At 40.6% G+C, this 24,104-nt stretch overlaps 2 protein-coding genes and 1 long non-coding RNA gene across 4 annotated transcripts; 1 reads left to right on the plus strand and 2 right to left on the minus strand.

Annotated features, from left to right (window-relative positions):
* Positions 1–1,538: 1,538 nt before the first annotated feature.
* On the minus strand, positions 1,539–7,195 carry PSMB5 (proteasome 20S subunit beta 5). The gene is made up of 3 exons (XM_083882192.1): positions 6,920–7,195; positions 3,984–4,290; positions 1,539–1,871 (listed from the first exon to the last, which is right to left on the minus strand). Exons 1-3 carry the CDS (start codon positions 7,151–7,153, stop codon positions 1,588–1,590), a joined length of 825 nt encoding a protein of 274 aa, XP_083738318.1. The 5' UTR covers positions 7,154–7,195; the 3' UTR covers positions 1,539–1,587.
* Positions 7,196–9,069: 1,874 nt separating this feature from the next.
* LOC310921937 lies at positions 9,070–9,652 on the minus strand. Its single transcript, XR_014592242.1, has 2 exons — positions 9,531–9,652; positions 9,070–9,180 (listed from the first exon to the last, which is right to left on the minus strand). It is a non-coding gene; the product is annotated as an uncharacterized lncRNA (long non-coding RNA).
* Positions 9,653–9,661: 9 nt separating this feature from the next.
* Positions 9,662–23,153, plus strand: LOC310921935 (dehydrogenase/reductase SDR family member 4-like). 2 transcript variants are annotated; one of them, XM_083882190.1, is made up of 9 exons: positions 9,662–9,756; positions 12,728–12,845; positions 13,696–13,755; positions 15,208–15,309; positions 16,992–17,062; positions 18,452–18,503; positions 19,230–19,364; positions 20,568–20,623; positions 23,008–23,153. In XM_083882190.1, exons 1-9 carry the CDS (start codon positions 9,677–9,679, stop codon positions 23,120–23,122), a joined length of 789 nt encoding a protein of 262 aa, XP_083738316.1. In that variant the 5' UTR covers positions 9,662–9,676; the 3' UTR covers positions 23,123–23,153. The 2 variants fall into 2 exon arrangements, with proteins under 2 accessions (XP_083738316.1, XP_083738317.1); XM_083882191.1 differs by having other exon boundaries at positions 19,230–19,374; positions 23,008–23,106.
* Positions 23,154–24,104: the final 951 nt, after the last annotated feature.

Raw genomic sequence — 24,104 nt, forward strand, 5'->3', positions numbered from 1 at the left:
AATTCGCCAAAAAATTTCCGCTTTTTTCGCCCAAAATCCCTCATTTTTCACCCAAAAAACCCCAATTTTTTCCCAAAATTTCCAGCCCCAAATCCTCCAATTCTGCTCCTTTTCCAGCTCATCAAAACTCAAAAAAAGGCCACAAAAAATCCCCAAAAAATCCACATAAATTCCACATTTATTGACGGAAAATCCGCTGAAAATTCATCAAAAATTCACGGTTTTTTCACCCAAAATTTTGTGTCTTTTTTCCCAAAACTCCCAAATTTTTTTCCCAAAATTTCCAACCCAAAACCCCCCAAAATTTCCTCTTTAAACTCAAAAAAGACCCAAAAAACACCAAAAAAAAATCCACATAAATTCCACCTTTATTCACCGAAAATTCACCAAAAATTCGTGAAAAATTCACATTTTTTCCCCCAAAAAATCCCATTTTTCCCCCGAATTTTTGCCCAAAACCCCAAATTTTCACCCCAAATTTTTTTTCACTCCTCAAACTCTTTCTGAAGCTCCAAGACGTTATCCCAGGACCTCCCTCCAGCCGTGTCCCCCCACCTGGGAAACGGCCCAAAATCCCTGGGTTTTACCCCAAAAAATCACAATTTTTTTCCAAAATTTCTGACCTGAAAACCCCCCAAAAATTCCTTCTAAATCTCAGGAAAAATCCCACAAAAAATCCCTAAAAATTCACAAAAATTCGGCAAAAATTTCACAAAAATTCCCTAAAAATTCCACAAAAAATTCCCTCAAAAAAGCCACGATTTTTTTGCCCCAAAATCCCTCATTTTTCACCCAAAAAAATCTCGAAATTTTTTTCCCAAATTTCAAACCTAAAAGCCTAAAAAAATTCTCTTTAATCTCATAAAGAAAAGACCCAAAAAACACCAAAAAAATCCACAAAAATATCCACATAAATTCCACATTTATTGACAGAAAAATCCACTGAAAATTCGCCAAAAATTTTGCACGTTTTTCGCCCAAAATCCCTCATTTTTCACCCAAAAAATCTTGAATTTTTTCCAACCCAAAATCCCCAAATTTTGCTCCTTTCAACCCCTTAAAAAACCCCCCAAAAATCACAAAAAAACCATCAAAAAAATCCACATAAATTCCATCTTTATTGTCAGAAACTCAACGAAAATTCGCGAAAAATTCGTCGAAAATTCGCGAAAAATTCACCAAAAATTCACGAAAAATTCACGAAAAATTCATGAAAAATTCACATTTTTTTGTAAAATCTTCGCGTTTTTTTTCCCAAAATTTCATATATTTTCCCCAAATTTTTTTCTCTCAATAAATTCCACATTTATTGATGAAAATTGGCCAAAAATTCGCGGTTTTTTCACCCAAAATTCCACTTTTTTTTCTAAATTTTCTTCCCAAATTTCCAACCTAAAATGCCCCAAATTTTGCTACTTTTGACCTTTATAAATTCTCAAAAAAAATCACAAAAAAATACAAAAAAATTCCCATAAAATCCACATTTATTGACGGAAATTCTCCGTTTTTTCGCCAAAAATTCACATTTTTTCCCCGAATTTTCGCGTTTTTTTCCCGAAACTTTGCATTTTCACCCCAAATTTTTTTTCACTCCTCAAACTCCTTCTGAAGCTCCAAGACGTTATCCCAGGACACCTCCCTCCACCCGTTTTCCCCCACCTGGAAGACCCTGACGGTGCCCCCCGAGTAGGCGTCTCTTCGGGCCGCCTGGTAAATGGCCCTCCTGGCCAAGGCCTGGGCCTGGCCCTCGGTGGCCACGTGGCCACCGCGGAGCCCCCGGTCCAGGACCCCGTAGGCGTAGGAGGAACCCGAGCCCACGGCGAAGGCGTCGCCGGGGACGCGTTGACCGTCGTTGTCCACGTAGTACAGGCCTGGAAAATGGGGTGGCTAGTTAGTTTTGGGTGTGGCTACCAAATTTCAGGGTGTGGCTACCAAGTTTTTTTTGCATGGATAGTGACTTTGAAACATGTGGAACCAATCTGGGCATGTCAGGAGTGAATTTGAGGCCGTTAAAGGTCAAATTTTGGGTGTGGCTACCAAAAGTCATGATGTGGCTACCAAATTTTTTTGCTTGGTTAGTGACTTTTAGGCATTGGGAGTCACTCCGGAGTCATTAGAAGTGAATTTGAGGCTGTTAAAGGCCAAATTTTGGCTGTGGCTACCAAATTTGGTGTTGTGGCTACCAAATATTTTTGTATGGCTAGTGTCTCTAACGGCTCAGAGCCTTATTAGGAGTAATGAGGACCCAATTTTGGGCCAAAAACCGCGAATTTTGGGTGTGGCTACCAAAAGTCATGATGTGGCTACCAAAAATTTTTGCACGGCTGGGGTCTCTAATGGCTCAGAAACCAATTTAAAGTCATGAGGACCCAATTTTGGGCCATTAAAACCCAAAAAAACCCCAAATTTTGGGTGTGGCTACCAAAAGTCACGATGTGGCTACCAAATATTTTTGCATGATTAGTGTCTCTAATGGTTCAGAACCCCATTTAGAGTCATGAGGACCCAATTTTTGATCATTAAAACCCAATTTTTGACCCATTAAAACCCAATTTTGGGGTGTGGCTACCAAACTTGGCGATGTGGCTACCAAGTTTTTTTGCACGATTAGTGTCTTTTTGCCATTGGGAATCACTCTGGAGTCATTAGAAGTGAATTTGAGGCTGTTAAAGGTCAAATTTTGGCTGTGGCTACCAAAAGTCATGATGTGGCTACCAAATTTTTTTGCGTGGCTACCAACTTTAAGGGGTCAGAAATGAATCTGTGGCCATCAGGACCCAATTTTGGGCCATTAAGACCCAATTTTGACCCAAAATTCCTCAGTTTTGAGCCAAAAAACCGCAATTTTTTCGCGTGGCTACCAAATTTTCGACGTGGCTACTAAAATTACCTGGCCCCCTCTTGTCCCATCCGCAGACCATGGTGCCCAGGCTGAGCCCCGCCCCCTTGTACTGGTAGACCAGGTTGGCCAGCAGCTTGGAGGCGGCGGCCACCGAGACGGGCTCCTTGTTCCTGAGCTCCTGCACTCGGCACTGTCGGGGCCACCAGGGCCTTGGGGGCGTGGCTACCGGCCTTGGGGGCGTGGCTAAATGGTTTGGCTCGTCAGGAGCGGATTTGGGGTCATTAGGAGCCGATTTGAGGTCGAATAAAGGGAATTTTGGGGTGTGGCTACCAAACTCGGCGATGTGGCTACCATGTTTTTTTGCATGAATAGTGTCTTTGAAGCATCAGGAATCAATCTGTGCATGTCAGGAGTGAATCTGAGGCTTTTCTGGGTGATTTTTAGGGTGTGGCTACCAAACTCGACAATGTGGCTACCAAGTTTTTTTGCGTGGGTCGTGAGCCTAAGGTGTCAGGAATCAATCTGGGATCATTAGGAGCAAATTCGGGCATGTTAAAGGTGATTTTGGGGCTGTGGCTACCAAAAGTCATGATGTGACTACCAAGTTTTTTTGCATGACTAAGGTCTCTAACGGCTCAGAACCTCATTAGGAGTCATGAGGACCCAATTTTTGGTCATTAAAACCCAATTTTGACCCATTAAAACCCAATTTTGGGGTGTGGCTACCAAACTTGGCAATGTGGCTACCAAGTTTTTTTGCATGAATAGTGAGATTGAACCATGGGGAATCAGTCTGGGCTTGTCAGGAGCGAATTTGAGGCTGTTAAAGGTCAACTTTTGGGTGTGGCTACCAAAAGTCATGATGTGGCTACCAAATCTTTTTGCTTGGCTAGTGACTTTTAGGCATTGGGAATCAGTCTGGAGTCATTAGAAGGGAATTTGGAGCCATTAAAAGCGGATTTTGGGGTGTGGCTACCAAAAGTCATGATGTGGCTACCAAGTTTTTTTGCATGACTAAGGTCTCTAACGGCTCAGAACCTTATTAGGAGTCATGAGGACCCAATTTTGGGCAAAAAAACCCCATTTTTGGTCCAAAAAATCCCAATTTTTTTCCAAAAAATCCTATTTTCGACCCCCTTACCTGGCCCCCTCTTGTCCCATCCGCAGACCATGGTGCCCAGGCTGAGCCCCGCCCCCTTGTACTGGTAGACCAGGTTGGCCAGCAGCTTGGAGGCGGCGGCCACCGAGACGGGCTCCTTGTTCCTGAGCTCCTGCACCCGGCACTGTCGGGCCACCAGGCGCTGCCAGAAGCTGCAGTCGGCGGCTCCCCCGGCCATGGTGCCCAAAATCCGGGAGTTGATGGGCAGGACTTTGCGCACGGATTGGGAGGCGATGTAGGAACCGGCCGTGGCGCGGGAGTCGACGGCGACCGTCACGCCGAACGGGGTCTGAAAAGGGAGAAAATCAGATTTTTGGTGAATTTTTTTTTTTGGTTAAAATTAGGAATTTTTTGTGAAATTTTTAAATTTTTTTCTCATATTTTTCTCGGATTTTTAAAATTTTTTTTCAGTTTTTTTAGGTTAAAATCGCCTTCTTTTTTTTTTTGCAAAATTTTCCCTATTTTTTATTAATTTTACTCAATTTTTAATCAATTTTTCCCAATTTTTCCGCAATTTTTTTCTCAATTTTTCCCCATTTTTTCCCTAATTTTTTTCCCATTTTTTCTCAATTTTTCCCCATTTTTCGCCATTTTTTCCTCAATTTTCCCCCATTTTTTTCTCAATTTTCCTTCATTTTCCCCCATTTTTCCGACATTTTTTCCCCATTTTTTCTGAAATTTTCCGCCATTTTCCCCATTTTTTACCTAATTTTCCTCTTTTTTTTTTTCCTATATTTTTTTCCATTTTTTTCTCAATTTTCCCCCATTTTTTCTCAATTTTCCCTCAAATTTTTTCTCTATTTTTTCTCAATTTCCCCATGTTTTCTCAATTTTTCCCCATTTTTTTACATTAACATCACCATTATTTTGTGAAAATTTTGCCCCATTTTTGGCACAATTTTTCCCCATTTTTTCTCAATTTTTTTCCCCATTTTTTCTCAATTTTTCCTCATTTTTCTCAATTTTTTCCCATTTTTTCTCTATTTTTGTTCTCATATTTTTCTCAATTTTCCCCATTTTTTTCTCAAGTTTTTCTCCACTTTTTCTCTCACTTTTTCCCATTTTTTCTCAAATTTCTTCCCTTTTCTGACTATTTTGTCCCTGAAAATCCACATTTTTTTCTCAATTTTCCCCCATTTTTTTCTTAATTTTCCCCCATTTTTTCCTCAATTTTTCCCTCATTTTTTTCTCAAATTTCCCCTTATTTTTTCTCATTTCTCCCCATTTTATCCTCAAATATTTTCCCTTTTTTCCCCCCATTTTTTCTCAATTTTTTCCCCATTATTTCTCGATTAATTTTTCATGGATTTTTCCCATTTTTTAATATCAAAATTGACTTTTTTTCCCCCCAATTTTTTACACATTTTTCCCCATTAAAACTCTCTTTTTTAATGTGAATTTTTCCCTAGTTTTTTTTTTGAAAAATGTCAATTTTTGGTGAATTTTTCTAATTCGAAATTGACTTTTGTGCTTATTTTTTACATATTTTCCCTAATTTTCTCCTCATATTTCCCTAAAATAATCATTTTTGGAAGAAATTTTCCCATTTTTTCACTAATTTTTTCTCCACAAATCCTGACTTTTTGTCACGTTTTCCTCCTTTTTTTCAAAGAAAAGTTTCCTGCATTTTTTATATTAAAACTCCCATTTTTAATGAATTTTTCCTTCATTTTTTATATGAAAATACCAATTTTTTTCTCAATTATCCTCCATTTTTTCTCAAATTTTTTCCTCATTTTTTCTTAATTTTCCCCATTTTCCTCAAATTTTCCCCATTTTTCCTCATTTTTTCTCAATATTTTCCCCAATTTTTCCAATTTTTTCTCTGATTTTTCTCAATTTTTCCCCCATTTCCCTCAATTTCCCCCCAATTTTTTCAATTTTTTCTCAATTTTCCCCACATTTTTCCTCAATCTTTTCTCCATTTCTCTCCTTATTTTTCCTCAATTTCCCCCATTTTTTCTGAAATTTTCCCCATTTTTTCCTAATTTTTCCCCCTATTTTTTCTCAATTTTTCCCCCATTTTTTCTCAAACTTCCCCCCATTTTTCTTTAATTTCCCCCCATTTTTTGTAAAATTTTCCCCATTTTTCCCCACTTTTTCTCAAATTCTTTTCCAATTTTTCCTCTTTTTTTTCCCTTTTTTTTCAAAATTTTCCCTTATTTTTTCTTAATTTTTCCCCCTAATTTTTCCCATTTTCCCCTCAATTTCCCTCCATTTTTTCTTCAAATTTTCCTCATTTTTTCCTTTAAATTCCTCAATTTTTCCTCATTTTCCCCATTAATTTTCCCCCATTTTTTCTCCATTTTCCCCATTTTTTTCCTCAATTTTCCCCTGTTTTTTCTCAATCTTTTCCCCCACATTTTTTCTCAATTTTCCCTCATTTTTCTCAATTTTTTCACAATTTTCCTCAATTTCCCCCCATTTTTCCTCAATTTTCCTCCATTTTTTCTCAAATTTATCCCTATTTTTTCCCTCAAATTTTCCCCATTTTTCCTCAATTTTCCCCCATTTTTTCCTCAAAATTTCCCCATTTTTTTCCTCAATTTTCCTCCCATTTTTTTTCTCAATTCCCCCCATTTTATCTCAATTTCCCCATTTTTTTCCTTCTAAAATCCCTATTTTTTTTCCAAAAATTTTCCCCATTTTTCCCCAATTTCCCCCCATTTTATCTTAATTTTCCCCCATTTTTTCCTAATTTTTTCCCCATTTTTTTCTTAATTTTCCCCCATTTTTTTCTCAATTTTCCCCATTTTTCCTTAATTTTCCCCCATTTTTCTCAAATTTCCCCCATAAAATCCCCATTTTCTCCCTCAATCTCCCCCAAACTCCCAACCACAAAATCCAACAAACCCAAACCCACCAAACCAACACATTTAAACCCCCAAAAAATATAATTTTAACCCCTTTTTTTTTACCTTAAAAGCCAAAGTTGTCGTTCCATGAACCATTTCCAATCCCGGCCCCTCCGGATCCACCTGAACCCCCAAAGGCGGCGCCGCCAAAACCTTTGGAGGCCCCGAAACTTCCCTTAAAACCTCCGGAATCTCCTCAAAATCCTCTTCGGGATAATTTTTATGCGAAAATTTATTAAATTTATTCAATTTAGAGAATTCCGGCAGCTCCGAACGGAGGACGCTGGCCAGCGCCATTTTGGAAACCGGAAGAAGCTCCGCCCATAAAATGGCGGGAAAATGTGAGGTCAGAGCGCCGCCATCTTGGTTAAGGGCAATAAGATGATGCGGCACAAAATGGCGGCGGGAGGGTGAGGGAGGCGACGGGCGCCATTTTTGTTAAGGGTAAAACGCAGGAGAGGCACAAAATGGCGGCCCCAGAGGGGGCGGGGCCAATTTTCCCGCCTTTTATTCTCCATTTATTCCCATTTGTTTTATTTTGTTCCATTTTTTTCTTCAAATTCCGTTTTTATTTTTTCCTTTAAATCTCCAACTTTTTCTCCTTTTATTTCCCATTTTTTCCTCTCTTTTTTAACCCATTTTTTTCCTCAATTTTTTGCTCATTTCCCCCATTTTTCCTTTTTTTTATTCCCCATTTTTCCTCTTAATTTTTGCCCATTTTGCCCATTTTCCCTCTATTTTCCCCTTTTTTCTCCCCATTTTTTGCCCCTTTTTACCCCTTTACTTTTGTTTTTCCCCATTTTTTCCCCAAATCCCCAATTTTCCCTCCTTTTATTCCCCATTTTCCCCCATTTTCCCCATTTTTTCCTCCATTATCCCCCCATTTTTCCCCATTTTCCCCTTATTTTTTCCTCATTTTTTTTTTCCTTTTTTTTCCTTATTTTTTCGCCATTTATCTTCCATTTTTTCCCCTTTTCCCCATTTTTCCTCATTTTCATATTTTTTCCGGTCAAAACAAACGCCACAAAATGGCGTCTGCGCATGCGCAGATCAGAAACAACAGCAAAAATAGGACGTCGCCATTTTATTTAAGGGCAAAGCCTTTAAATGCCGTTTGCGCATGCGCAGAACGGAACAAACTAAGGGCGCGAAACCGTTGGCGCCATTTTGATTAAGGGCAAAGGCGGCATAAAAAGGGCGCGAAATGGCGGTTGCGCATGCGCAGAATGGAAAGGGAGGAAAAGGGCGGGAACGGGAAAAAGGGCGGGAAGGCGCCGCCGCCATTTTGGTTCAGGGCATGACTCGGGATTGGGGAATAAAATCAAAATTAAAACTTTAAAAATAAAAGGAGAAAAATTTTAAAATATTATTTTAAAAAGGGGATTTTTTCCGTTATTTGGGGGGTGAAATTTGAGCCGTTTGAAGAAAAGGAGATTTGAGGTAAAAAAAATTAATTTTTAGGGTGGGATTTTGAGGCAAAAAAATGATATTTGGGGCCATTTCGTGAGAGGAATTTGGGTAAAAATGAGGAGATTTGAGGTAAAAAATTAATTTTGGGGGATTTGTGAAGAGATTTGAGGTAAAAATGAGGAGGTTTGAGGTAAAACTTGCAGGAATTGAGGGAAAATTATTTTTTCAAGGAGATTTTTGTTAAATAAACACATTTTCGGTGGTTTTGTGAGGGGATTTGAGGCCGAAATCCCCCTCCCGGTTCATCCCAATGACACCAAAGTTCCTCCCAGTTTATCCCAGTTTGTCCCAGTCCCCTTTAAATCCCTCCCAGTGCCCTTTAAACTCCTCCCAGTTCCCTCCCAGTCCCTCCCAGTTTATCCCAGTTCCCTTTAAACTCCTCCCAGTCCTTCCCAGTAACTTTTAAACCCTTCCCAGTTTGTCCCAGTGCCCTTTAAATCTCTCCCAGTCCCTTTAAACTCCTCCCAGTTTATCCCAGTCCATCCCAGTGCCCTTTAAACCTTTCCCAGTCCCTCCCAGTTTATCCCAGTGACTCCAAAACCCCTCCCAGTCCCCTCCAGTCCATTCCCAGTCCCTCCCAGTTTGTCCCAGTCCCTCCCAGTAACCCCAAAACCCCTCCCAGTTCCCTTTAAACCCCTCCCAGTTTATCCCAGTGCCCTTTAAACCTCTCCCAGTTCCCTTTAAAGTCCTCCCAGTCCCTCCCAGTAACCCCAAAACTCCTCCCAGTTCCCTTTAAATCTCTCCCAGTCCCATTTAAACCCCTCCCAGTTTGTCCCAGTCCCTCCCAGTTCCCTTTAAATCCCTCCCAGTCCCTCCCAGTAACCCCAAAACCCCTCCCAGTTCCCTTTAAACTCCTCCCAGTCCTTCCCAGTAACTTTTAAACCCTTCCCAGTTTGTCCCAGTGCCCTTTAAATCTCTCCCAGTCCCTTTAAACCCCTCCCAGTTTGTCCCAGTCCCTCCCAGTTCCTCCCAGTAACCCCTGAACTCCTCCCAGTTCCCTTTAAACTCCTCCCAGTTTGTCCCAGTAACCCCAAATCTCCTCCCAGTTCCTCCCAGTGCCCTTTAAACCCTTCTGAGTCCCTCCCAGTTTATCCCAGTAACCCCCAAACTCCTCCCAGTTCCCTTTAAACTCATCCCAGTCCCTCCCAGTCCCTCCCAGTTTATCCCAGTTCCCTTTAAGTCCCTCCCAGTCCATCCCAGTGACCCCAAAACCCCTCCCAGTTTGTCCCAGTCCCCTTTAAACCCCTCCCAGTTCCCTTTAAGTCCCTCCCAGTTTATCCCAGTGACCCCAAACCCCCTCCCAGTTTATCCCAGTGACCCCAAACCCCTCCCCGCCCCCCCATTTTCCGGATGCGCCTCTCGGGGTCTCTCGGGGGGTCCCCCCGGCCCCTCCAGGGAAAAGTCGCTCTGGTCACCGCCGCCACCCAGGGGTGAGTAACGCCCAAAAACACCCAAAATTCCGCCTTTTCCCACCGAAATTCGGGGTTTTAGACTCGAAATTCGGGTTTTTCGACCTCAAATTTGGGAAATTCGACCCCAAAATGGGGAAATTCGACCCCAAAATGACCAAAATCGACCCAAAAATGAGAAATTTTGACACAAAATTCGGATTTTTCGACCCGAAATTTGGATTTTTTGACCCAAAATTTGGAATTTTAGACCCAAAATGGGGAAATTCGGGATAAAAATGGGGATTTTTGACCCAAAATTCGGATTTTTTTGACCCAAAATTCGGATGTTTCGACCCAAAATTTGGAATTTTCGACCCAAACCGGGGAAATTTGCACCGAAAATGGGGAATTTTCACACAAAATTTGGATTTTTTTGACCCAAAATTCGGAATTTTAGACCCAAAATGGGGAAATTCGGGATAAAAATGGGAAAATTTGACACAAAATTTGGATTTTTTGACCCGAAATTCGGATTTTTCGACCCAAAATTGGTAAAATTCGACCTAAAAATGGGAAATTTGGGATAAAAATGGGGATTTTTGACCCAAAATTCGGATTTTTCGACCCAAAATTTTGAATTTTCGACCCAAAATTTGTCCCAGGGGGTGGAAAATAAAGAAATTTATTTTTTGGGGGGGTGAAAAAGCCCAAAATTTGCCTTAAAATGTCCCAAAAATAACAGAAATTAAGGAAAAAAATAATCCAAAATAAAGCAGAATTAATAAAAAAAAATATAAAATTAAATCAAAATAATTTCTTTAAAATTAATGGAAAAAAGCCAAAAAATTGACACAAAAATAATCCAAAATTAAACCCAAAATAATCCAAAATTAATTCAAATTAAATTTAAAAATCGACCTTAAAAAAATCCCCCAAAATAGGCCAAAATTAATCCAAAATTAACCCAAAATTAAATCAAAATAATCCAAAATTAAATCAAAATAATCCCCTAAAAATAAATAAAAAAAAATATCCAAAATTAACCCCAAATTAATCCAAAATTAATTCAAATTAAATCAAAATAATTCCCTTAAAAATCGATTTAAAAACCCGCAAAAATTGACCCCAAATAATTCAAAATTTACTGAAAAAAATTTCCAAAATTAATAAAAAAAAATTCCAAAAATAAATCAAAATATTCCCCTAAAAATCAGTTTTTAAAAACCCCAAAATTGACCCCAAATATTCCAAAATAATTTAAATTAAATCAGAATAATCCCCTAAAAATCAATTTAAAAAAAACCCTGAAAATTAATCCAAAAATAATCAAATTTAACCCAAAATTAACCCCAAAATAATCCAAATTTAACCCCAAAAAATTCCAAAATTAACTCGAATTAAATCAGAAAAATCTCCTAAAAATAAATGGAAAAAAAAACCCCAAAAATTAACCCAAAACCCCCAAAATAATCCAAAATTAACCCCAAAAATAATCAAAAATTGATCCCAAAATAATCCAAAATTAACTGAAAATAATCCAAAATTAAATCAAAATATTCCCCTAAAAATCAATTTTAAAAAATCCAAATTAATCAAAATTAACCCAAAATTAATCCAAAATTAAATCAAAATAATCCCCTAAAAATAATGGAAAAAAAAACCCAAAAATTGACCCAAAACCCCAAAAAATATTCCAAATTTAATCCCAAAAATAATCCAAAATAATCCAAATTAAATCAGAATTTTCTCCTAAAAATTAATGGAAAAAAAGCCTAAAAATTGACACAAAAATAATCCAAAATTATCCCAAAATTAACACAAAATAAATCAAAATAATCCCCTAAAAATCGAATTTCAAAAACCCGAAATTAATCCAAAATTAATCCAAAATTAATCCAAAATTAATTCAAATTAAATCAAAATAATTCCCTTAAAAATCGATTTAAAAACCCGCAAAAATTGACCCAAAATAATTCAAAATTAACTGAAAAAAAAAAAAAAAATCCCAAATTAACCCCAAAAAAATCCAAAAATAAATCAAAATATTCCCCTAAAAATCAGTTTTTAAAACCACAAAATTGACCCCAAAAATAATCCAAAATTAATTTAAATCAATTCAAAAATAATTCAAAATTAACCCCCCAAAATAATTCAAATTTAATTCGAATTAAACCCAAATTAAATTCGAATTAAAACCAAATAAAAGCGAATTAAACGCAAATTAATTATTCAAATTAAACCCAAAATTAATTCGAATTAAACCCAAATTAATTCAAATAAACCGAAAATTAATTAAAATAAACACAAAATAATTAATTAATTAAAGCCAAAATTAAAATTCAAATTAAACCCCAAATTAAATTTGAATTAAAGCCAAATAAATTAATTTAAATTAATCCAAATTAAATCCAAAATAATTCAAATTAAACCCCAAAATTAAATTCAAGTTAAACCGAAATTTATTCAAATTAATTTCAAATAGAGAAATTCAAACTAAACTCAAATTAAATTCAAATTAAACCCAAATAAAATTCAAATTAAATCCAAATTAATTCAAATTAAACTCCAAATTAAACCGAAATTAAATCAAATTAAACCCAAATAAATTAATTCAAATTAAACCCAAATTAATTCAAATTATTCAAATAAATAAATTCAAATTAATCTCAGATTTAACCCAAATTAAAATCAAAATAAACCCAAATTAAAGTCAAATTAAACCCAAATTAAATTCAAATTAAACCCAAATTAATTAATTCAAATTAAACCCAAATTAAATTCGCATTAAACCCAAATAAATTCATTTAAAATAATTCAAATTAAACCCAAATTAATTCAAATAAACCCCAAAATGAATTAAAATAAACCCAAATAAATTAATTCAAATTAAACCCAAATTAATTCAACTTAAACCCAAATTAATTCAAATTAACCCCAAACTAAATTCTGATTGGCTGTTTCCGGTTTGTGGGCGTGGCTAAACCCCAATCATTGTTTATTTTCCCCTCAGGATCGGATTGGCTGTTGCCGCGGCGCTGGGCGTGGCCGGAGCTCAGCTATTGGTCAGTTCCCGCCGCGCCCACAACGTGGAGAGGGCGGTGCAGGAGCTCAGGGGGCGTGGCCTGGAGGTGAGGGAGCCAATGGGAGCGCGGCTTTGGGGGAGTGACGTCATTCAGGGGCGTGGCTTGAGGGTGGGGAGACCTGGGGGCGTGGCCTGGAGGTGACGTCATCTGGGTGGGATTTTGGGGCGTTTTAGGGGGGGTTAGGGTTACCTGGGGGCGTGGCCTAAGGGTGACGTCATCCAGGGGGCGTGGCCAAAGGATGGCGTCATCTGGGTGGGATTTTGGGGGGTTTGGGGGTTACCTGGGGGGCGTGGCCTGGAGGTGAGGGAGCCAATGGGAGCGCGGCATTGGGGGTGACATCATCCAGGGGGCGTGGCTTAAATGTTGGGATTACCGGGGCGTGGCCAGAAGGTGAGGGAGCCAATGGGAGCTCGGCATGGGGGGTGATGTCATTTAGGGGGCGTGGCTTAAGGGTTGGGGTTACCAGGGGCGTGGCCTGGAGGTGAGGGAGCCAATGGGAGCACGGCTTTGGGGGAGTGACGTCATTCAGGGGCGTGGCTTGAGGGTGGGAATTACCGGGGGCGTGGCCTGGAGGTGAGGGAGCCAATGGGAGCGCGGCTTTGGGGGTGATGTCATTCAGGGGGCGTGGCTTGAGGGTGGGGAGAGCTGGGGGCGTGGCCTAAAGCTGACGTCACCTTGGTGGCGTTTGGAGTTTTTGGGGGCGTGGCCTAAGAGATGACGTCATCCAGGGGGCGTGGCTTAATGGTGGGGAGATCTGGGGGCGTGGCCATGAGGTGATGTCACCTGGGGAGGTTTTTGGGGGGTTTTGGGGTTACCTGGGGGGCGTGGCTTGATGGTGAAGTCACTTGGAGGTGTGGTCAAACAGTGACGTCACCTATGTGGGCGTGGCCAACAGGTAAAAGGAGTCACCTGCCATGTGGGGGATGCTCAAAGCAGAGAGAGGATGGTCCAGACGGTGAGTGACACACCTGGGACAGGTAACACACCTGGGACACACCTGGGGACAGGTGACACACCTGGGACACACCTGGGACACACCTGGGGACACACCTGGGGACACACCTGGGGACAGGTGACACACCTGGGGACAGGTGACACACCTGGGGACACACCTGGGACACACCTGGGGACACACCTGGACACACCTGGGGACACACCTGGGACACACCTGGGGACACACCTGGGACACACCTGGAGGAGCTGAAAGGGGATTTTGGGGGAATTTGGGGGATTTTAGGGAGATTTTTTGGGGAATTTTGGGGAATTTTTGGGTGAATTTTTGGGGATTTTTTTTGGATTTTTAGGGGAATTTTGGGGGATTTTTTGGGGAATTTTTGTGGGAATTTTGTGGGAATTTTAGGGAATTTTTTGGGTGATTTTTGGGGGACTTTTGGGGGGATTTTGGGTGATTTTTGGAGGATTTTTTTGGGGATTTTTTTGGGGATTTTTGAGGGAATTTTGGGGGAATTTTTGGAGGATTTTGGGGGATTTTTGGGGATTTTTTTTGATTTTTAGGAGAATTTTTGGGGAACTTTTGGGGAATTTTGGGGGAATTTTAGGGATTTTGGGGGGGAATTTTGGTGGATTTTTGGAGGATTTTGGGGGGATTTTTTGGGGGAATTTTGGGGGAATTTTGAGGGAATTTTGAAGGAAATTTTGGGGAATTTTGGGGGATTTTTTGGGTGATTTTTCGGGGACTTTGGGGGGGAATTTTGGGGGATTTTTTGGGAATTTTTGGGGGAATTTTGGTGGATTTTTGGAGGATTTTGGGGGATTTTTTGGGGATTTTTAAGGGAATTTTGGGTGAATTTTGGGGGATTTTTTTGGGAATTTTGGGGGATTTTTTGGGGAATTTTGGGTGAATTTTGGGTGAATTTTGGTGGATTTTTGGAGGATTTTGGGGGATTTTTGGGGAAATTTTTGGGGGGATTTTTGGAGGGATTTTGTGGGAAATTTGGGGGAATTTTGAGTGAATTTTTTTGGGATTTTTGGGGGGGATTTTTGGAGGATTTTGGGGGGATTTTTGAGGGAATTTTGGAGGGATTTTGGGGAATTTTGAGGGAATTTTGGGGGGAATTTTGGGTGATTTTTGGGGAATTTTGAAGGATTTTGGGGGGAATTTAGGGGAATTTTTGAGGGAATTTTGGGTGAATTTTGGGAGATTTTTTGGGAATTTTTTGGGGGGATTTTTTGGGTGATTTTTGGGGGAATTTTGGGGGATTTTGGAGGATTTTGGGGGGGATTTTTGGGGGAATTTTTGGGGATTTTTGGGGGAATTTTGGGGGATTTTGAGGGAATTTTGACGGAAATTTTGGGGGATTTTGGGGTGAATTTTGGAGGATTTTTGGGGTGAATTTTGGTGGATTTTGGGTGAATTTTGGGGGAATTTTGGGTGTCCCCTGTGCAGGCCCTGGACACCTTTGGGGGAATCGATATTTTGGTTTCCAACGCTGCGGTGAATCCTCACCTGGGCCCCGCCCTGGAGGCCGAGGAGCGAATCTGGGACAAGGTGAGAACAAAAATTTACACAAATTTATTCTAAATTTTGTCCAAAATTTTCTCCAAAATTTTTGCCAAAATTTATTCAAAATTTTCCCCTTTTTTTTTTTCAATTTTTTAAAATTTTTTTCCTAATTTTTTTCCAATTTTTTCCCAAATTTTCCCCAAAGTTTTTTAAATTTTCTCCACATTTTGCATAAAATTTCTCCAAATTTTTACAAATTTTTTCCAATTTTTTCCCTTGATTTTTCCATTTTTTTCCAATTTTTTTTCCCAGATTTTCCCCAAATTTTTGTCAATTTTTTCCAATTTTTCCTGCAATTTTTCCCAAATTTTTCTCAAATTTTCCTCAAATTTCCCAACAATTTTCACCAAATTTTTCTTAAATTTCCTCAAAATTTACCGAGATTTCCTTCAATTTTTTTCCAAAATTTTCCCAAAATTTTTCTGAAATTTTCTCCAAGTTTTATCCAAAATTTTATCCAAATTTACTCCAAATTTTCTCCAATTTTTCTCTAAATTTTCGACAAATTTTCCGCAAAATTTCCCCAAATTTTCCTGAATTTTGTCCAAATTTTGTCCAAATTTTCTCTAAATTTTTCCTTTAGTTTTTGTCAAATTTTCCAAAATTTTCTCCAAATTTTCCCCAAATTTTTCCAAATTTTCTCGAAATTTTCCCCAATTTTTACCCATATTTGTCTTAAATTTTTAATACATTTTATCCAAATTTTATCCAAAATTTCTCCAATTTTTTCCCAATTTTTTCCCAAATTTTTCCCAATTTTTTTTCCATTTTTTTCCCAGATTTTCTCCAATTTTTTTCCGAATTTTTCTAATTTTCCCAAATTTTTCCAAATTTCTCTTAAATTTTTAATAAATTTTATCGAAATTTTATCCAAAATTTTCCCCAAATTTTGCCAAAATTTTCCCAAAGTTTTTTCAAAAATTACCCCAATTTTTTCTCAAATTTTTCCAAATTTTCCCCAAATCTTGTTCAAATTTTTTGCCAGATTTTCTCAAAATTTTCTCCAAATTTCCTCAAATTTTCTCCAAATTTTGCCCAAATTTTTCCCCAATTTTTCCTAAAATTTTCCTAAATTATTTTCAAATTTTCTCTTAATTTTTTTCAAAAATTTCCCCAAATTTTCTTTAATTTTTTTCTACATTTTCTCCGAATTTTCCCCAAATTTTACTCAAAATTTCCACAATTTTTTTCCCAAAAATTTGTCCAAATTTTCACCAAATTTCACTCAAAATTTCCACCATTTTTTCCCAAATTTTCCCCAATTTTTCCCCAATTTTTCCTCAATTTTTCCCCAATTTTTTCCTAAATTTCCCCCCAAATTTTCCCCCCAAATTTTCTCCAAAATCCCCCAAATTCCCCCAAATTTCCCGCCAAACCTCCCCCAATTCCCTTTAACCCCTCCCACCTTAAGCCCCGCCCTCTATGACATCACCAACAAGCCACGCCCCCAATTCCACCCTCCAAAACAAGCCACGCCCCCTTTACCATATTTGGTATTGGCCACGCCCCAATCACATCATTCGTCACAAGCCACGCCCCTTTTGATTATATTTAGCACTGGCCACGCCCCCAATGACATCACCCTCCCAAGCCACACCCCATTGAGCATATTTGTCGATGGCCACGCCCCTCTGTGACGTCATTGAGGCCCGGCCACGCCCCCTCAGGTGTTCCAGGTGAACGTGACGGCGGCGGCCATGTTGGTTAAGCTGGTGGTGCCGCACATGGAGAAACGAGGGTGAGATACTGGGGTATACTGGTTTATACTGGGATGGACTGGGTTAGACTGGTTTGGACTGGGAGAGACTGGTTTATACTGGTTTATACTGGTTTATACTGGTTATACTGGTTTATACTGGGTTATACTGGGATATACTGGGATAACTGGGTTATACTGGTTTATAGTGGTTTGGATTGGTTTATACTGGTTTATACTGGTTTATACTGGTTATACTCGGTTATACTGGTTTATACTGGTTTGGACAGGTTTGGACAGGTTTGGACTGGTTGATACTGGTTATACTGGGTTATACTGGTTTATACTGGGATATACTGGTTTGGACTGGTTTGGACTGGGTTATACTGGTTTGGACTGGGAGAGAATGGGAGAGACTGGGTTATACTGGTTATACTGGGATATACTGGTTTATACTGGGTTATACTGGTTTATACTGGTTTATACTGGGATATATCGGTTTATACTGGTTTGGACTGGTTTATACTGGTTTATACTGGTTTAGACTGGGATGGACTGGGATATACTGGTTTGGACGGGTTTATACTGGTTTATACTGGTTTATACTGGGATATATTGAGTTATACTGGTTTACAGTGGTTTGGACTGGTTTATACTGGGTTATACTGGTTTATAGTGGTTTATACTGGGTTATACTGGTTTATACTGGGATATACTGGGTTATACTGGGCTATACTGGGAGGGAATCTCAAAGTTACTGGTTTGTACTGGGAGGGACTGGGCGGGAATTGGGATGAACTGGGAGGGGGTTTTGGGGTCACTGGTTTGAACTGGGACAAACTGGGACGGAACTGGGAGGGGATTTGGTGTTACTGGTTTATACTGGGAGGGACTGGGATGAACTGGGAGGGATTTTGAGGTCACTGGTTTGAACTGGGATGAACTGGGAGCTCCCATCCCTTTCAAAGGGGGCGTGGCTTACACTGACTGACACCTCAGGGGGCGTGGCTTAATTTGATCGACACCTGGGGGAGGCATTACCTAAGTCGAGGGGGCGTGGCTTACTTTGATTGACACACAAGGGGCATAACTTCCGGGTGGGGGCGTGGCTTAATTTGATTGACACATAAGGGACATAACTTCCGGGTGGGCGTGGTTTAATTTGATTGACACATAAGGGGCATAACTTCCGGGTGGGCGTGGTTTAATTTGATTGACACATAAGGGGCATAACTTCCGGGTGGGCGTGGTTTAATTTGATTGACACATAAGGGGCATAACTTTCCGGGTGGGCGTGGCTTAATTTGATTGACACATAAGGGACATAACTTCCGGGTGGGGCGTGGCTTAATTTGATTGACAGTTCCAATTGCAGTTCTGTTTATTGAGGGGACGTGGCCAAGTCTAAGCCACGCCCCCTTGTTGTTTTAGGGGCGGGGCCATCGTGCTGATGTCATCGATCGCCGGATACCAACCAATGGCGGTGAGAATGGGTTATACTGGTTTATACTGGTTTATACTGGTTTGGGGTTTTTCTTTACTGGTTTGAACTGGGATTGAACTGGGATGGACTGGGATGGACTGGGATGGACTGGGAGGGGATTTGGAGCTACTGGGACTTACTGGGACTGAGATTTTCCCTTACTGGTTTATACTGGTTTGGTGTTTTCTCTTACTGGTTTATACTGGTTTGGGCTCTGGGGTTACTGGTTTGAACTGGGATGAACTGGGAGGGGCTTTGGGGTCCCTGGGATGAAATTTTGGGTCACTGGGACTTACTGGGAATGAGATTTTCCCTTACTGGTTTATACTGGTTTATACTGGTTTATACTGGTTTGGGGTTTTCCTTTACTGGTTTGAACTGGGATTGAACTGGGATGAACTGGGGTGAACTGGGAGGGGATTTGGAGCTACTGGGACTTACTGGGAATGAGATTTTTCCCTTACTGGTTTATACTGGTTTGGTGTTTTCTCTTACTGGTTTATACTGGTTTGGCCTCTGGGGTTACTGGTTTATACTGGGATGAACTGGGAGGGGCTTTGGGGTCACTGGGATGAAATTTTGGGTCACTGGGACTTACTGGGAATGAGATTTTTGTTACTGGTTTGGGTTTTTTCCTTACTGGTTTATACTGGTTTATACTGGGATGGGTTGTGGGCGTGTCCCGGTTTATGCTAATGAGGTGGGCGTGTCCCGGTGACGTCACAGGGGCTGGGCCCGTACAGTGTCAGTAAAACTGCCCTGCTGGGGCTGGTCAGTGCCCTGAGCCCGGAGCTGCTGCCGCGAGGGATCCGCCTCAACGGCGTCGCCCCGGGGCTGGTCCAGACACGGTTCAGCTCCGCAGTGAGGACTGGTTTATACTGGTTTATACTGGGAGGGACTGGGAGAAAAAAATCCGGTGAAAAACGGTGAAAAAATGACGAAAATCGGTGAAAAAATGGGGAAAAAATGGGGTTTAAAGGGTTAAAAATGGGGTTTGGGGTTACTGGTTTATACTGGTTTATACTGGGAGTGGGTTGGGAGGGAACTGGGAGTTACTGGTTTATACTGGGAGGGACTGGGAGGGGAATGGGAGTTACTGGTTTATACTGGGAGGGAGTGGGAGGGAAAAAATGGGTTAAAATGGGGTTTAAAGGGTTAAATTGGGATTTGGGGTTACTGGTTTATACTGGGAGGGGACTGGGTTATACTGGTTTATACTGGGAGGGAACTGGGAGGGAAAAAATGGGGAAAATTGGTGAAAAAATGGTGAAAAAATGAGGAAAAAAGGGTTAAAAATAGGGAAAAAAGGGTTAAAAATGGGGGGAAATGGGATTAGGGGTTACTGGTTTATACTGGGAGGGAACTGGGTTATACTGGTTTATACTGGGAGGGAACTGGGAGAAAAAAATCCGGTGAAAAACGGTGAAAAAATGACGAAAATCGGTGAAAAAATGGGGAAAAAATGGGGAAAAAATGGGGTTTAAAGGGTTAAAAATGGGGGAAAATGGGATTTGGGGTTACTGGTTTATACTGGGACATACTGGTTTATACTGGGAGGGACTGGGAGGGGAAAGGAAAAAAAAACGTGGAAAATCGGTGAAAAAATGGGGAAAAAATGGGGAAAAAATGGGGAAAAATGGGTTAAAAATGGGGTTTAAAGGGTTAAATTGGGATTTGGGGTCACTGGTTTATACTGGTTTGTACTGGGAGGGGACTGGGAGTTACTGGTTTATACTGGGAGGGGACTGGGAGGGGAAAGGGAAAAAAAAACGTGGAAAATCGGTGAAAAAATGGTGAAAATATGAGGAAAAATGGGATTTAAAGGGTTAAAAATGGGGGAAAATGGGGTTTGGGGTTACTGGTTTATACTGGTTTATACTGGGAGGGAGTTGGGAGGGAACTGGGAGTTACTGGTTTATACTGGGAGGGAAAAAATGTTCAAAATCGGTGAAAAAATGGTGAAAAAACGGGAAAAAATGGGGATTTTGGGGTTACTGGTTTATACTGGTTTATACTGGTGTAAACTGGTCCAAACTGGTTCATACTGGTCCATTCTGGTTCCAGCTGTGGCAGGACGAGGCCGTGAGGGATCGAGCACTGGAAGCCATGGGGGCTGAGAGGTGAGACCAGTATAAACCAGTATAAACCAGTAACACCAAATCCCCCTTTTTAACCCTTTAAATCCCATTTTTTCCCCAATTTTTCTCCATTTTTCCCCCATTTTTTCCCATTTTTTTCTCCATTTTTTCTCCTTTTGCCCCTAATTTTTCCCATTTTTTCCCCATTTTTTCCCATTTTTCCCCAATTTTTCTCCATTTTTTCTCCATTTTTTCCCCATTTTTTTCCCATTTTTTCTCCTTTTTTCCTTCAATTTTCTCCATTTTTGTTCTCCATTTTTTTCCCATTTTTTCTCCATTTTTTCTCCATTTTTTCCCCCAATTTTTCCAATTTTTCCCCATTTTTCCCCATTTTTTTCCCCATTTTTCCCCATTTTTTCCCCATTTTTTCCCCATTTTTCCCCATTTTTTCTCCATTTTTTTCTCCATTTTTTCCCCCATTTTTCCCCCATTTTTTCCCCAATTTTTCCCATTTTTTCCCCTTTTTTCCCCATTTTTTTCTCCATTTTTTCTCAATTTTTTCTCAATTTTTTCTCCTTTTTTTCCCCCATTTTTTCCCATTTTTTTCTCCATTTTTTCCCCCATTTTTTCCCCATTTTTTCTCCATTTTTCCCCCATTTTTCCCATTTTTTCTCCATTTTTCCCCCATTTTTTCCCCAATTTTTCCCAATTTTCCCCCCATTTTTTCCCCATTTTTTCTCCATTTTTCTCCTTTTTTCCCCAATTTTTCCCATTTTTTCCCATTTTTTCTCCATTTTTTCCCCTATTTTTCCCCAATTTTTCCCATTTTTCTCCATTTTCCCCCATTTTTCCCATTTTTTCTCCATTTTTTCTCCTTTTTTTCCCGTTTTTTCTCCTTTTTTTCCCCCATTTTCCCCCAATTTTTCCCATTTTTTCCCCATTTTTCCCCATTTTTTCTCCATTTTTTTCTCAATTTTTTCTCCATTTTTTTCTCCATTTTCCCCATTTTTTCCCCAATTTTTCCCATTTTTCCCCCATTTTCCCCCCATTTTCCCCCCAATTTTTCCCCATTTTTCCTCCATTTTTTCCCCATTTATCCCATTTTTTTCTCCATTTTTTCCTAATTTTTTCCCCATTTTTCCCATTTTTTCTCCATTTTTTTTCCATTTTTCCCTGTTTTCTCCCCATTTTTCCCCAGTTTTTCCCTCATTTTTCCCCAATTTTCCCCATTTTTTCCCATTTTCCCCATTTTCCCCCATTTTTTCTCCTTTTTTCTCCTTTTTTTCCCCATTTTTTCTCCATTTTCCCCTCCCAGTCCCTCCCAGTATAAACCAGTAACCCCAATTCCCATTAATCCTCATTTTTTCCCCATTTTTCCCCCATTTTTCCCTCCCAGTCCCCTCCCAGTCCCTCCCAGTATAACCCAGTTCCCCTTTATCCTCATTTTCACCCATTTTTAACCCTTTAAACCCCGTTTTTCTCCCATTTTTAACCCCTTAAACTCCATTTTTAACCCTCTATTCCCCATTTTTTGCCCGTTTTTCCCCATTTCCCCCCCGTTTTTTCCTCCCAGTATCTCCCAGTCCCTCCCAGTCCCCTCCCAGTACAAACCAGTATCTCCCAGCATAACCCAGTTCCCCATTAACCTAACTTAAACCCTTTCAAACCCATTTTTAACCCTTTCAACCCCATTTTTTCCCCATTTTTCCCCCAAATTTCCCCATTTTCCCCTATTTTTCCCTCCCAGTATCTCCCAGTATAAACCAGTAACCCCAAATCCTATTTCCCCCCATTTTTCCCCATTTTTCCCCCAAATTTCCCCATTTTTCCCCTCCCAGTCCCTCCCAGTATAAACCAGTAACCCCAAATCCCCTTATCACCCATTTTTAACCCTTTAAACCCCGTTTTTTCCCCATTTTTTGCCCAAATTTCCCCGTTTTTTCCCCTCCCAGTCCCCTCCCAGTCCCTCCCAGTCCCCCCCAGTTCCCCCCAGTCCCCCCCAGTCCCCTCCCAGTCTCTCCCAGTTCCCTCCCAGTCCCCCCCAGTCCCCTCCCAGTCCCTCCCAGTCCCTCCCAGTCCCTCCCAGTATAACCCAGTATAACCCAGTAACCCCAAATCCCACTTTTAACCCTTTAAACCCCATTTTTTCCTCATTTTTTCCCCATTTTTCCCCCAAATTTCCCCATTTTTCCCCTCCCAGTCCCCCCCAGTCCCCCCCAGTCCCCTCCCAGTCCCTCCCAGTCCCTCCCAGTCCCCCCCAGTCCCCTCCCAGTCCCCCCCCAGTCCCCTCCCAGTACAAACCAGTATAACCCAGTCCCCCCCAGTCCCCCCCAGTCCCCTCCCAGTTCCCTCCCAGTCCCTCCCAGTCCCCTCCCAGTATAAACCAGTATAACCCAGTCCCCCCAGTCTAACCCTTGTCCCCCCAGACTGGGCACCCCGGAGGAGGTGGCTCAGGCCGTGCTGTTCCTGGTGTCCCCTCAATCCTCCTACGTGGCCGGACAGACCCTGCTGGTGGCCGGGGGGGCGCGGCCCCGCCTCTGACCACGCCCACCGAGTTAATATGCAAATTTATGCAAATGAGATACGAAATAAAGTTGATTTTTTTTTGAGTGTAAATTGAGTTTTTTTGGGGGTTTGGGGTGACTGGGAGGGACTGGTTTATACTGGGAGGGGATTGGGAGGGTCTTTGACCACGCCCACCTCATTAAAACGCAAATTTATGTAAATTTATGTAAACGAGAGAGGCAATAAAATGGAGCCGTTAGAATATTAATGGAGTTTTTGGGGTTTTGGGAGTTACTGGTTTATACTGGGAGGGACTGGGAGGGGATTGGGAGGGAGTGGGACAGTCTGTGGCCACGCCCACTTCATTAATATGCAGACTTATGCAAATGAGATGCAAAATAAAATCAATTTCTTTGAATGTGAATGGAATTTTTGGGGTTTGGGGTTACTGGTTTATACTGGGAGGAACTGGGAGGGACTGGGAGTGTTTTTAATGTGGTTCTAGTCACGCCCACCGACTTAATATGCAAAATTATGCAAATTTATGCAAATGAGATGCCAAATAAAATTGATTTCTTGCAATATAAATTGAATTTTTGGGGGTTTGGGGTGACTGGGAGGGACTGGGAATGACCTTATGTGGTTCTGGCCACGCCCATTTTGTCAATATGTAAATTCTATGCAAATTTATGTAAATGAGTTACAAGATAAAATGGATTTGTTTGAATATTCAAACGCAAAATTCAACCCAAAAATTGGACCCCCAAATTCAGCCCAAATTTCAGTCCCAAAATCCCCCAAATTCTCCCCAAAATCCGCCAAAATTCTCCCCAAAACTCACCTGGAAAACCCAAAATTCCCCAAATTAACTCAAAATCCACCCGGAAAACCCCAAATTTCCCCCAAATCCCCCAAATTCTCCCCAAAATCCCCCAAATTTTCCCCAAATACACCCCAAAATCCACCTGGAAAACCCCAAATCCCCCAAATTCCCCCAAATTTCCCCCAAATTCATCCC

The sequence above is a fragment of the Zosterops lateralis genome, assembly GCF_965231275.1.
Source record: "Zosterops lateralis genome assembly, chromosome: 38".
Classification (NCBI taxonomy): domain Eukaryota; kingdom Metazoa; phylum Chordata; class Aves; order Passeriformes; family Zosteropidae; genus Zosterops; species Zosterops lateralis.

Coding starts and splice junctions, on each gene's coding strand:
- LOC310921935 (XM_083882190.1), top strand. CDS start 9,677: ATGCGCCTCTCGGGGTCTCTCGGGGGGTCCCCCCGGCCCCTCCAGGGA. Junction 19,365..20,567: donor AGACACGGTTCAGCTCCGCA/GTGAGGACTGGT, acceptor TTCTGGTTCCAG/CTGTGGCAGGACGAGGCCGT. Junction 20,624..23,007: donor GAAGCCATGGGGGCTGAGAG/GTGAGACCAGTA, acceptor TTGTCCCCCCAG/ACTGGGCACCCCGGAGGAGG.
- PSMB5 (XM_083882192.1), bottom strand. CDS start 7,153: ATGGCGCTGGCCAGCGTCCTCCGTTCGGAGCTGCCGGAATTCTCTAAA. Junction 4,291..6,919: donor CGACAACTTTGGCTTTTAAG/GTAAAAAAAAAG, acceptor CTCCCTTTTCAG/ACCCCGTTCGGCGTGACGGT. Junction 1,872..3,983: donor ATGGGACAAGAGGGGGCCAG/GTAAGGGGGTCG, acceptor CCCATTTTCCAG/GCCTGTACTACGTGGACAAC.